This window comes from Cebus imitator, unplaced genomic scaffold, assembly GCF_001604975.1.
Source record: "Cebus imitator isolate Cc_AM_T3 unplaced genomic scaffold, Cebus_imitator-1.0 Scaffold82, whole genome shotgun sequence".
Taxonomy (NCBI): Eukaryota; Metazoa; Chordata; class Mammalia; order Primates; family Cebidae; genus Cebus; species Cebus imitator.
The window spans coordinates 1,379,402-1,391,853 of NW_016107397.1; the positions used below are offsets into that span (position 1 = coordinate 1,379,402).

At 56.0% G+C, this 12,452-nt stretch overlaps 3 protein-coding genes across 27 annotated transcripts in view; 1 reads left to right on the plus strand and 2 right to left on the minus strand.

The window, feature by feature from the left end:
* The window catches only part of LOC108307919 (NADPH--cytochrome P450 reductase), a 103,078-nt gene extending 102,385 nt beyond the window's left edge, over positions 1-693 (plus strand). For all 7 annotated transcript variants that reach the window (XM_037740261.1, XM_037740263.1, XM_017533452.2 and 4 more), the window contains one exon: positions 201-693. In XM_037740261.1, coding sequence (XP_037596189.1) covers positions 201-345 — 145 coding nt within the window. In that variant the 3' untranslated portion in view covers positions 346-693. The remainder of the gene's footprint in view (positions 1-200) is intronic.
* On the minus strand, positions 677-7,559 carry TMEM120A (transmembrane protein 120A). The gene is made up of 12 exons (XM_017533455.2): positions 7,382-7,559; positions 5,419-5,537; positions 5,136-5,252; positions 2,614-2,673; positions 2,361-2,456; positions 2,096-2,185; positions 1,903-1,968; positions 1,743-1,804; positions 1,544-1,636; positions 1,351-1,415; positions 1,172-1,240; positions 677-1,099 (listed from the first exon to the last, which is right to left on the minus strand). The coding sequence occupies exons 1-12, from the start codon at positions 7,460-7,462 to the stop codon at positions 986-988; spliced, it is 1,032 nt and encodes a 343-aa protein (XP_017388944.1). The 5' UTR covers positions 7,463-7,559; the 3' UTR covers positions 677-985.
* Positions 7,560-8,681: 1,122 nt separating this feature from the next.
* The window catches only part of STYXL1 (serine/threonine/tyrosine interacting like 1), a 59,007-nt gene continuing 55,236 nt past the window's right edge, over positions 8,682-12,452 (minus strand). For 13 of the 19 annotated variants that reach the window (XM_017533457.2, XM_017533463.2, XM_017533460.2 and 10 more), the window contains one exon: positions 8,682-9,427. In XM_017533457.2, coding sequence (XP_017388946.1) covers positions 8,706-9,427 — 722 coding nt within the window. In that variant the 3' untranslated portion in view covers positions 8,682-8,705. The remainder of the gene's footprint in view (positions 9,428-12,452) is intronic. The other 6 variants (XM_017533476.2, XM_017533479.2, XM_017533480.2 and 3 more) reach the window with 1 other exon arrangement.

Here is a 12,452-nt window from a genome sequence, read left to right on the forward strand (position 1 = left end):
GGGGGGATTGGAGTAGCGGCTGGGGAGGATTATGCCCACATTTTCATCTACCGGTGAGTGGGGGGATTGGAATAGCAGGTGGGGAAGGCGGCCGGCACCCAGTCTTTACCTGCGGGTAAGTGGGGGCACTGGAGTAGGCGGTGGGGAGGACAAGGCCCTGTCAGTTGGCCCAGCCCCCAGCACCCCCTCTTTCCACCCAGGGATGCGCGGAACATGGCCAGGGACGTGCAGAACACCTTCTGCGACATCGTGGCTGAGCTCGGGGCCATGGAGCACGCGCAGGCTGTGGACTACATTAAGAAGCTGATGACCAAGGGCCGCTACTCCCTCGACGTGTGGAGCTAGGGCCCAGCCCATCCCGCCCGCCCCCGCAGGCTATGGCCTGTAATCACTCTCGCTCCCTCCCACAGTCTCCTGGGTGGGTTCGGCTTGGCACAGGCGCAGGCCCAGTGACAAAGACTCCTCCGGGCCTGGGGTTCACCCTCCTGAGCCTCCCAGGCCATGTGAGGTCCACCAGGGTCTGCAGCGGCCAGGACACTGGGTCCCACGCCTTGGGACGGCGCCAGCCCTTGGTGGCCGCACAGGAGGGCTCTTTCTCTCAGCTGAGCTGGGCCCAGCCGCTCCACGTGATTTGCAATGAGTGTAAATAATTTTAAATAACCTCTCGCCCTTGGAATAAAGTTCTGTTTTCTGAATTTGCCTGGTATCTTGTGAGAAGATCGGTGGCCTCCACCTGGGTCACCTCAACTGACCCCAGGAACCTGTGTGGTGGGGCCACCAAGTCCTGCCCTCCCCCGGGAGAACACACATGCTCAGGCCACCTCTGGGCCTCTCTTTATTGAGGGCACTGGGCCCAGGTCTTCCTTCAGGGCCCACAGAGCCCACAAAACCCAGGGGAGAACAGAGACCTCCCCCGATACACACACACACTGGAGGGGTGCCGCCTATTCCCTCCCACAACACACGGGACACGGAAGCCCCAGCCTCAGTCCTTCTTGCTCCGTTGCCGCTGACTGTGAAACTTCTGGTGCACGACCCTCAAGGTGGTGAAGAAGTTGCCGAGGAAGAGGAGGAGGAAGGGGAAGCCGCACATGAGCACCTGTGGGAAGAATGGGGTGAGGACTGGGCCTGGGCCGGCCCCCCAGCCGCCGCTCCAGGAACCCCGGCTCACCTGCCACTCCTTACACTGAGGGTCCCGGGCCAGGTTGAACAACGTCAGCGCGTTATAAAGCTGCCAGAACTGAGCAGGGAGGAGGCAGTGTTTTATTCAGAAAACCCAGTCCCTGCTCGTGCCCAAAGCCGGAGCAGAGGACGGACAGACAAACAGATGGGGACAGAGGCGCGACTTACTTGTCCAAAGAAAAGAAAAGGCAGCAGGAAGGTGAGGCCCCGCCACATCCAGGACTGGAAGCCCTCTGCAGGGAGGAAGGTCAGGGCACAGGACGGCCAGGGACGGAGGGGATGCCGCCACTCAGACCCAGGATGGGAGGAGAGGAGGGTATCCCAGCCCCCATGCCCAGATGCCAGGCCAAGCCCCGCTCACCCACAGTGAGGTCCATGGTGTGCCGCTCGCCCAGTGCCCGCAGGCGGTAGAGGCAGCCGCTCTGGTAGTAGTACTGGAGGAACTGCACGAAGCCTGGGCCGGCGGAGGACACAGTGGGGCTGAGCCTGGGGGCCTTCCCTGCCCCCACCCCCCACCACGGCTGCCTCCGGGGCTCAGCACGGACGTCTGGGACACTCACTCTGGTACATGGAAAAGGACAGGAATTGGTTCCGGAATTTCTGGTACATGAGACCATCGGGCCTAAGATAGAAAGTAGAGGGCAGTGTGGGGACCCTTGGGGACACCGTCTGTCCCCTCCCTGTCCCAGCTCCTGCCCCTGCTGGGGCCCAGTCACTCACCACGTCAGCATGACTCCCGACAGGAAGGTGGACACATAGTGATGGAACACCCACCAGCCTTTGATCCTGGAGCAGAGAGCCACCATCACCCCCAGGGCCTGCTCCTGCTTCCTGGAGGGTCCCGGCGCCCCGTTCCCCACTCCCCTCCCATGCTCCCACCCGTGGGGAAAGCCTCGGGGCCTGCCCTGCCCACCGGGAGCCGTTGTTGATGAGGATGCTCTCCCGGATGGTCAGGGTGCAGTAGTACCAGACCAGCAGGAAGTTGAAAGCAGCGTCTGTCACCCTGCGGAGGGAGGGGACAGAGGGTTGGTGCTGCAGCGCCTGGGGATGGGGCCGGGCCTCCCACCTGGAGTTGAGCAGGAAGCGGCAGGTGAAGGAGATGAGAATGAGGATGATAGTGAGGTAGAGCTTGAACTTCTCATACTCGTCCTTGTAGGCAAACCTAGCGGGACTCCCACCTGGAGTTGAGCAGGAAGCGGCAGGTGAAGGAGATGAGAATGAGGATGATAGTGAGGTAGAGCTTGAACTTCTCATACTCGTCCTTGTAGGCAAACCTAGCGGGGCACAGGCCAGTGAGACGGGTGGGGTGCTGGTGGGGCCCATGTGTGCCCCCACCCCAGGAGGGCAGCCCCTGAACTCTAAGGCAGAGCCAAGGGAAGCTGGGCAGAGGGGAGGTGGGGGATTGGGGGGGTGGAGGCCCGGCCTGGTTACTTAGCCTGCTTGCTCAGGAGTGTGACGTTGACGTTCCCCAGAACCAGACTCAGGTACAACCTAGGGGCAAGGGGGTGGCAGGGTGAGGAGAGGCCGAATGACAGGAGTCACAGCACTCAGCCGAGCCTGCCAGGCCACAGCCTGTGCCACCCTCCACCCCTGCCGCCTTCCGAATGGCCTCAGTATCGGGTTCTGACCTTGGGGGCTGCAGACCCACTCCCTGCCATGCCCAGCCTCCCTCGCCACCTGCTCCCCTGGAGAAGGTATCCCCTATCTCCTGAGTCTTGCCTGAAACTCCCCCACTTCAGGGTCCCAAGAGAACCTGGCTCTCCCTCCCCACTGAGGGCCATCCCCATGTCCCCAATTGCTCCTCTGTGCGGATGGTCACCACCTACGCCCCCTCCCTGCCACCTCCCCTTCAGAACCTTCGGTCTAGGTCCACAACCACACACCTGGGACCTCCTCCCAAACCAGAACAGAAACTCAGAGCTCTGACTGCTGACCCCAAGTGCTCAGCTTCCAGTGCATTTTTTCCCCACCGTGACCCCCTTTTCCTTCACCGAGCCCCCCACCATCTCCAGTCCCAGATCTCGTCAGAGCCGGCTGAATCCCCAGGCCACCCTCCAACTCCACCACTTTCTTGCCAGACCCCTTAATTTCCAGCCTCCACACCCCCCAGCTGAGATCATCTTGCCCTTCTCTGCCAGAGACACTCCAAGAGGTGACAGCAAAGTCACAGTCACTTTCTCAGGACCTGCCCCCAACACATGGGCTCCTGTTCACCCTCAAGCCAAACGGACAGAGGCTCAGCGTGGTTAGGCAATTTGCACAAGACCAGAAAGAGATTCTGGGGCAGGGCAGGAGCTCCCATCCATGCCTCTCCCTCTACAGCGTGCTCCCGGCACAGTGCTCCCCATGCAGGCCAGCTCCAGCCTCCAGTGCCAACCCACCAGGCACGGATTCGTCCCCACTCAGCTCCCCGTCCGGTTCCCAGCAGTGGCCTTTCCACATCCTCTCCCCTGAACCCTCCATCCCGTCTCCTCCCATCCCGACCCCACATGCAACATGGCAGAGAAGACAGCCTGGCCTTTGATCCCTGGAGAGCACTGCGCCAAGAGCACTCCTCACCCTCATCTCTGTACCGTCTTTCCCCTCCCAGCCCCTCCTCTCAGCAGGTGGATGTGCTCGAGTCTTCCCAGGGACAAAGTAACCCCCAACCCAGGCAGCAGCTGCACCTCGACCCAGTGCTAACTTCCAGTTCCTAGTTCCTAGTTCTCTCCCTCTGCTCACAGCCACACTCTAAAAAGTCTCCGAGACTTGGCTATCTCCCTTCCTTGGCTCTTCTGTCATCCCCAAGATCAACGTCCACCAGTTCCATCAAATGGTTCTCGTCAAGGTGACCTGACTTCCAGGAAGTGGGTCCCCTTCCTTCTCACAGGACTGACCTGAGGCTATGGACACTCTTTTCTCCCTGGCTTCTGGGCCACGCTCTCTCCCAGCTGTCTCCCTGCCCGCAGCCTCTGCTGGATGTTTTCACTCAGCCAAGGGTTTTGCACTGCCCCGTACATCCTGGGTGACAGCAGCTGGCCTTTCTAAGTGCACACGTCGCCCCTCCCTCTCTCCTGCCTACTGGGCTCAAGGCAAGCACCGCAGCCCAGCAGAGCCTCCAATCTCTTCTCTCCCTCTCACCTCCCGCCCTGAGCTCTGGCCACTACAGTTTTGCTCATGGCCTTTGTGTCCACCTGCTGTTCCCTCTCCCCCTCAGCCCATGTGTCTGCCTCACTCTTTTATTTATTTATTTACTTTTTAAGACGGAGTCTCACTCTGTCACCCAGGCTGGACTGCAGTGGTATGATCTTGGCTCACTGCAGCCTCTGCCTCCCGGGTTCAAGTGATTCTCCTGCCTCAGCCTCCCAAGTAGCTGGTGGCATCCGCCACCACGCCTGGCTAACTTTTGTACTAAGAGATGGGTTTTACCATGTTGCCCAGTCTTGAACTCCTGAACTCCTAACTTCAACTCCTGCCTTGGCTTCCCAAAAAAGTGCTGGCATGAGCCACCACACCCAGCCTATTTTTTTCTTTTGAAATAGAGACAGAGGGTCTCACTGTATTGCCCAGGCTACTCTTGAACTCCTGAGTTCAAGCCGTCCTCCCGCCTCCATCTCCTGAGTGCTGGGATTACAGGTGAGAGCCATGGTGCCTGGCCCACTCTTTATTCTTTAAGACTCAGGCCAGCCATCCCCTAATCCAGCAAGCCTTCTGCAACCCCCTGGCCTGGGTCAGGTGTCCTTCACTGCGCCACCACATCCCCCGTGCTCCCCTACAAAGCGCCTTCACAGTAAGCTGTCACCCTCAGCCGGGCGTCCCCCCTGTAGTCAGCACTGGGCCTCACTGCTCAGCCCAAACTGGGCCCAGGGAACATTTGCTGACTGAATAACCAAGAAGAGACAGCACCCGGCTTCAGGCCTCCCCCACAGGAGTGGCTGGGAACTGAGCTGGGGCTCGGTGGTGGGGGCCCTCACCCGTTCTTCTTGGGCAAATAGGCCTCCATGTCAAAGAACAGGCCTTGACGCTCTTTCATCTGGTTCTCCAGCTCCTGCGCGGCCTCCTCGGCCTCTGCTGGGAGGGAGGGTTTGCATCTGCGGGTGAGGCCAGAGTGAGTCAGGGCGGGCGGACTACCTGACTCCCACAGGGGCAGAAGGGCGAACACAGCCCAGTGAGGAGAGGAGCTGTGCCCAGGGTCTCACAGCACCAGCCCTCCCACCCCGCACTCGGCCCACGGCGGGTGGGGTAGGGGCACCTAACTTCTTCAGGGTGAGGGCCAGCTCCTGGAGCCGCTTCTTCTGCCGCGTGATGGAGCTGGTGCAATTGTTCTGCAGTTTGGTCAGCTCCTCCAGCTTCAGGCGGTACAGCCGATGGGTCTCCTGGGGGCCAGAGGGAGAAGGCTCAGGCTGGTTGGGAAGCCTCTGAGCCAAAACCTGCAGGCAGGATGTGGGGCACGGGCTCCCCCAGGGCTTGCTCAGCGGGAAAGGAGGCAGAAGTTCTGGGCCTGCCTAGGGACGAGGTGGCTCTCTCCCCAAGGCAGGCGAGGACCTGGGTGTCCTCCTTGAGCCCGAAGACCTCCATCGTACGCCTCCCCCAGAAACAGACTAGGAGTTTTTTGTTTTGTTTTGAGACAGAGTCTCTGTCGCCCAAGCTGCAGTGCAATAGTATGATCTCGGCTCACTGCAACCTCTGCCTCCCAGGTTCAAGCCATTCTTCCACCTCAGCCTCCTGGGCTGAAGTAGCTGGGATTACAGGCACCTGTCATCATGCCCGGCTAATTTTTCTATTATATACAGAGAGGGTTTCACCATGTTGGCCAGGTTGGTCTTGAACTCCTGACCTCAGGTGATCCACCCAACTTGGCTTTCCAAGGTGCTGGGATTACAGGCATAAGCCACCGCCCCGGGTCAAGGTTTTCTTAGTCTCAGCCCATCTGCTAGTTTTCCCCACCCTACACGGAAGGGCTCTCTCTTTCCCACCTTGACTCTGGAGGTTAGGCCCACAGGACCACCTCGTGGACCAAGCAGGACCCCTAGAGCCACCCCTTTGTCCTCGAAGCTCCTCCTGCCTATCCAGCCTTCGGGTACAGGGGGCGCTCAGGTTCTCAGGCATTCCTGACATCTTTCCCTTCCCCCAGCACCTTTGGCCCAAGGCTTTCCCGAGCACTTTGCCCTGGTGGGTAAGTTTCAAGAAGGCACAACTTAGAGATGGGGCAAGGGGCAGTGTGGGAAGAGCCAAGCTGGGGCTGCGGCCAGGACAGCAGCGGCCAGGCATGGAGACTGGGTCACCTCAGATCTCTGGGGAGAAGCACCAATGGCAAGGGGCTTGGCAGGGCCAGGGGGCAGCTGGGCTTCAATGCTGACAGGAAGGGGTTGGAGCCCATCCCGGAGAAGCGACCGCCTAACCAAGCCATCAGCTGGCCGAGGCTCTACTCTGCCTGGATCTTGTTTCTTATGCCCAGGAGGAGTCACCACGCCCCTCAGACCCCGGCATGTGCCACTTCTGCCCACCCACAGCCACTGCCCTGTCCCCTGCCTGGAAGAGGCCAGCAGCTTCCTCCTCCCTGGCCTCTGGACAGAACAGCCACGGTGGCCCCGCGGAGCCCGGTTCAGACAATTTCTCCCATAGCTTTCCACTGGCCTCAGAGGGACTCCAATCTCTGCCAGGCTAGGGCGTCCCCGCAGGGCCTGGCCCCGCCCACCTCTTCCCTGGCTCTCCTTGGTGCAGCCACATGGGCCTGTCAAGTCCCCTCTTTCCTTCTAAAGGCGACGTCCCTCCCCCTCGGGCGCCCCCGACATCCGGACATCCGACATCCAGGCCGAGGACTTCCCCCTAAACACCGCTCCCCCGACCCGGGCTGCCTCTCGGACGCTGCCAGCTGCACGTTTGCTGAGTGGCTGACCCAAGGCTGGGCCCGCCCTTGTGTGACTCAGGCGCCCGCTCTCTCCCGGGAGGGGACGGGGTCGGGGTCTGGGCCCCTTTCCAAGGTCCTCGTTGGAGACCAAGGTCGCCGAGCGCGGTGGGGTCCCGCCGTAGTCCCCGGACACTGGAGAGAGCGGCGGCGGACACCAGGACCCGGGACCTCGCCGCCCTCGGGAGTGACGCCAGGGCCCCTACCCCTGACCCTGAGCTCCCCGCCGCCTGACCCAGGGCTGACCGACCCTTGACCCTGAGCCAACGAGACGCGGCTCGGGGGCCACCAGGCGTCCGCAGCGGCGCTCACCTGGATGTTCTGGAAGTCCTGCTGTAGATCCTCCCAGTCCCGCAGGCAGTCGCCCAGCGGGCCCGGGGACGGGGGCTGCATGGCTGCAGCGCCCAGAGCCAGGAGCCTAGGAAGGCGCAGCAACCCCGGCCCGCCCGAGGCGCCTCCGCCACCGCCCCCGTCCGCTTCCGGGCTCGCGCCGCCGCGGGAACCAATGGGAAAAGGCCACGCCCCCACCCCAGCCAATCCGAGGAAGGGGCGGGGAAGGGGCGGGGCCGTGCGCCCGGGCTGCTGCTGGCCCTGCGACTTGCGGCCTGGACCGGGACTGGAGCGGCTGCAGCCCCTGGGCCTGGACTGCACCGACTGTGCCAGCCGCGCGGTGCAGCCAGCAGGGCTCTGGCCTGTCATGCTGGGAGCAAACCAAGGTCCAGGAGGGTAACACCTGCCTGCAACACTTTCGTCCTTGGAAAGCTCAGCCCCTTTGGGGAAGGGAGTTAGAGCTGCTTCTCTAGCTTCGATTTTGACAGCGGCCTCCTTTCTCCCTGCCTCACCTCCACTGTCCCTTCTTGTAGCCACCAGACTGCCCTTCCCAAAACACAATTCCCCATCATGTTCCTGCTTAAAACTTTCCAGCGGCTCTGTCCTGCCCACCAAGAGGTCCCTAATCAGACAGAGCTCTGCAGCCATCTCGGTCTCTGTCCCAACTCAAGCCGGGGCTGCTTGGAAAGCCCTTCCCTCTCTGGCAAAACCCCACTCCTCCTTGAAGGCCTGCCCTGGGGGGAATCCCACACCCCCTCCATCCCTCTGCAGTGAGTGCTAGGTGGTGGGATGGCATTCATCTCTCTGTTCTCAGCTCCACGCACGTGGGGGCAGGGAATGGTTGCCAAAGGGACTTGGGGAAGGCCCCACATGAATGGACATCCGAATCCCCTACCAGCTCCCTAGTCTGTGCCGTCTCCTGATGCCCAGTTTGTTCTGTGGGTACTGTCAGCTTTGGAGAAGTGCATTCAGGAAACAGCTTCCAACTGGGCGCCATGGCCCACATTTGTAATCCCAGCACTTTGGTAAGGCTGAGGCTGGAGTTCGAGACCAGCCTAGGAAACAGAGCCAGACTGTTTCTACAAAAATAAAAATAAATTAGCCAGGTGTGGTGGTGCATACCTGCAGTCCCAGCTACTCATTCAGGAGGTTGAGGCAAGAGGATCCCTTGAGCCTTGGGAAGTTGAGGCTGCATGAGCCACGACAGCACCACGGCACTCCAGCCTGAGACAGAGCAAGACGGTGCTTGAAAAAAAAAAAAAAAAAAAAAGAGGAAAGGGGGAAAAAAGGGAAACCTTTTGAGACCTTAGGAATTTCTAGAAAGCTGGAGATGGGAGGGTGCAAATCTCTCCTTGGTGAACTCAGCCAGACAGAAATGAGTGGGGAGCAGGGAAAGGAAATGTGTTTCAAAGGGCAGATGGCAGGAAGCACTGGGGATGAGGCAAGGGTGTGACCCCATTCCAGGAGCCTGGGGCCTGGACAAGGCTGGGCTTGGTATCTCGGGATAGGGGATCTCTGCCCATTGGTGGGTGTTGTGATATCCTCTGGGAACCAACACAGGCAACCTCTGGGTGCCCCCAGGCAGCCCCCAAAGGGTCCAGGTCACAGGGGGGTGTGGGGCAGCTGCTCTAGCAGCCAGATGCTCTTCCAGAGGCAGCCACAGGGGGGCAGGAGGGATGGCCCAGGATGCCCCGGGGATGCGGATTCTCAGTGAGCCTGAGCAAGGCGCACCTGCTGTGTGTCGTGAACAGGCGCTTGGGAAAATCAGTACAGGAGGCTGACATGAGACTTTCAGGTGGCAAAGGCCTTCTTCCAGACAAGCCTGGGTATACACACTCTGGCCCTCCAGCCACAAAAAGCCCCCAAGCGAGGCCCCTCTCACTGGGGCCGTGGAGATCAGTAAAGTAGATCCGTGATGTTTGTGATGAAACCTCCAAGGATAATCTTCTCCCATTCCAGCAGCTGAGTCACCAGCCCCCAATTTGGACACATGTTGTTTTTGCACTTCTTGACATAGGCCCAGGACCTCTATGAATACAAAGAGAGAGAGTGAACTCCTGGGCCCCTTCCACGTGGATCAGAGGCAGCTTTCAGAGACAGGAGGCACTTGCACAGTGCCAGCAATACCGCTTAAGGGATGGACGCAAAAGCAAGGCAGCCAGGCATAAATTCATCAGTGCTGTGAGTCGTGTTAAATCTGGGGACAGAAACAATTCCTATTTCAAACAGCTCCTGGGAGGATTGAGACAACATACCTGAAACCACCTGTGGATGAAAAACACTATGCCAAGCCTAGTGCAGTCTCAACAAAGGTTTGTCTTACAACTGGATGAATTAATGGAAAGAGGAAGAGAACTGTGGGCAAATTCTCTGAAGAAGGAAAATTCAAGCTGCCCTCTTCCAGGCATCCACCTTAAAGGAAGGGTTGCTGCATGAAGGAGGGTGAGCACCTGGTCTCCATCTGGATTTGAGGACAAAGGAAAAGGAAAGGCAGGAGTGGTGCCTGAAAACTAGGAATAGAAGGAAATGACTGGGTGAGGTGGCTCACGCCTGTAATCCCAGCACTTTGGGAGGCCAAGGCAGGCTGATCACGATGTCAGGAGTTTGAGACCAGCCGGCCAACATGGCAAAACCCCGTCTCTACTAAAAAAGTGTATATATATATATATATATATATATACATACACACACACACAAAAATTAGCCAGGTATGGTGGCACATGCCTGTAATCCTGGCTACTTGGGTGGCTGAGGCAGGAAAATCGCTTGAACATGGGAGGCAGAGGTTGCAGTTAGCCAAGATTGCGCCACTGCACTTCAGCCTGGGTGACAGGGCAAGAAAAAAAAAAAGGAAGGAAATGATGTCACCCCAATAAAGGCCATATATGAGAAGGCCACAGCTAACATCACACTCAATGGCAAAAGATAAAGTGTTTCCTCTAAGATCAGGAACAAGGCAAGGATGCCTGCTTTCGTCACTTCTGTTCAACATAGTACTGGAAGTCCTAGCCAGAACAATGAGGAAAGAAAAGAAATAAAAGGCATCTACGTTGGATAGGAAGACGTAAACTTACCTCTGTTTGAAGATGACATGATCTCCTCTGTAGAAAACCCTAAAGATTACACACACACACACACACACACACACACACACACACACACAGCTAATAAATTCAGCAAGGTTGCAGGATACAAAACCAGCATGCAAAAATTAGTTGCATGTCTACATATTAACAAATAAACAATTCAAAAAGGAAATTAAGAAAACAATTCCATTTATAGCAGCATCAAAAAGAAAATATTTAACCAAGGAAGCAAAAGGCTTATATACTGAAAACTGAAAAACAGTGCTGAAAGAAAGAAACAAACAAATGAAAAGACATCCTGTGTTCATGGGTTGGAAAACTTAATATTATTAAGATGCCAATACTACTCAAAGCAATCCACAGGTATAAGGCAATTCCTATCAAAATCCCAACAGCTTCTTTTGCAGAAATAGAAAAATCCATCCTAAAATGTATATGGACTCTCAAGGGACCCCATACAAAATATTTTTAAAAAACAAAGTTGGAGGTCTCACACTTCCTGGTTTCAAACCTTCTAACAAAGCTACAGTAATCAAAACAGTGTGGTATGGGCTTGAAGACAAAAAGACCAATGAAATAGAATAGCCAGCCTAGAAATAAACCCTTACATATATGGTCAAGCATTTTTTTTTTTTTTTTTTTAGACAGAGTCTCGGACTGGTGCCCAGGCTGGAGTGCAGTGGCACATTCTCAGCCCACTGCAACCTCCACCTCCTGGGTTCAAGTGATTCTTGTGCCTCAGCCTCCAAAGTAGCTGGGATCACAGGAATGTGCTACCATGCCCAGCTTATTTTTGTATTTTTAGTAGAGATAAGGTTTTGACATGTTGACCAGGCTGATCTCAAACTCCTGACCCTCAGGTGATTTGCCCACCTCAGCCTCCCAAAATGTGGGGATTACAGGGGTGAGCCACTGCACCTGGCCTGTCAAGCAATTTTTGATAGTGTGCCAAGACCATTCAGTGGGTGAAAAGGACAGTCATTTCAACAAATGGTGCTAGGAAAACTAGACATTCCCATACAAAAGAATAAAATTGAAAACAGGAAATCAATAAAGAAAAATCAATAAAACCAAAAGGCAGTTCTTTGAAAAGATCAATAAAATCAATACACCTCGAGCCAGGCTAACTAAAAATAAAGAGAAGACACAAATTACCGATATCAGAAGTGAAAGAGGAGACATTGCTACAGATCCCACAGACATTAAAAGGATAATAAAAGAATATTCATACCCACAAATGCGACTGATCAATTCCTTGAAAGACACAATCTGCCAAAACTCACACAAGAAGAAACAGACAATCTGAACAGACCTACATATATTAAAGAAATTGAATCAATAGTTAGTAATCTTCCAAAACAGAAAGCACCCAGCCCAGACGGGTTTACTGGTGAATTCCACATATAATGGATTATTATTCAGCCTTAAAAGAATGGAACCTATATAAGGGACCTAGAGTAGCCAAATTCATAGAATGGTGGTTCCTACGGGATGACGAAGAGAGAGGAAGTATGAGTTGTTGTTTCAGTTTTGCAAGATGGAAAAGTTTGAGAGATTGGTTGCACAATAATGTGAATGTCGTTAATGCTCCTAACCTATACATTTTAAAATGGTTAAGATGGTAATTTTTTTTTGAGACAGAGTCTCGCTCTGTCACCAGGCTGGAGTGCAGTGGCACTGTCTCAGCTCATTGTAACCTCTGCCTCCCAGATTCAAGCAATTCTCCTGCCTCAGCCTCTGGAGTAGCCAGGACTACAGGTATGCACCACCACACTCGGCTAATTTTTTTTTTTTTTTTGGTATTTTTTAATAGAAATAGGATTTCACCATGTTGGCTAGGATGGTCTCGATTTCCTGATCTCCTGATCCGCCTGCCTCAGCCTCCCAAAGTGCTGGGATTATAGGCGTTAGTCACCGTGCCCGCCCAAGATGGTAATTTGTGTGTGTTTGTGTGTGTATTTTTTTTT

Coding starts and splice junctions, on each gene's coding strand:
- TMEM120A (XM_017533455.2), bottom strand. CDS start 7,462: ATGCAGCCCCCGTCCCCGGGCCCGCTGGGCGACTGCCTGCGGGACTGG. Junction 1,637..1,742: donor GTCCTTTTCCATGTACCAGA/GTGAGTGTCCCA, acceptor CCGCCGGCCCAG/GCTTCGTGCAGTTCCTCCAG. Junction 1,416..1,543: donor CACCATGGACCTCACTGTGG/GTGAGCGGGGCT, acceptor TCCTCCCTGCAG/AGGGCTTCCAGTCCTGGATG.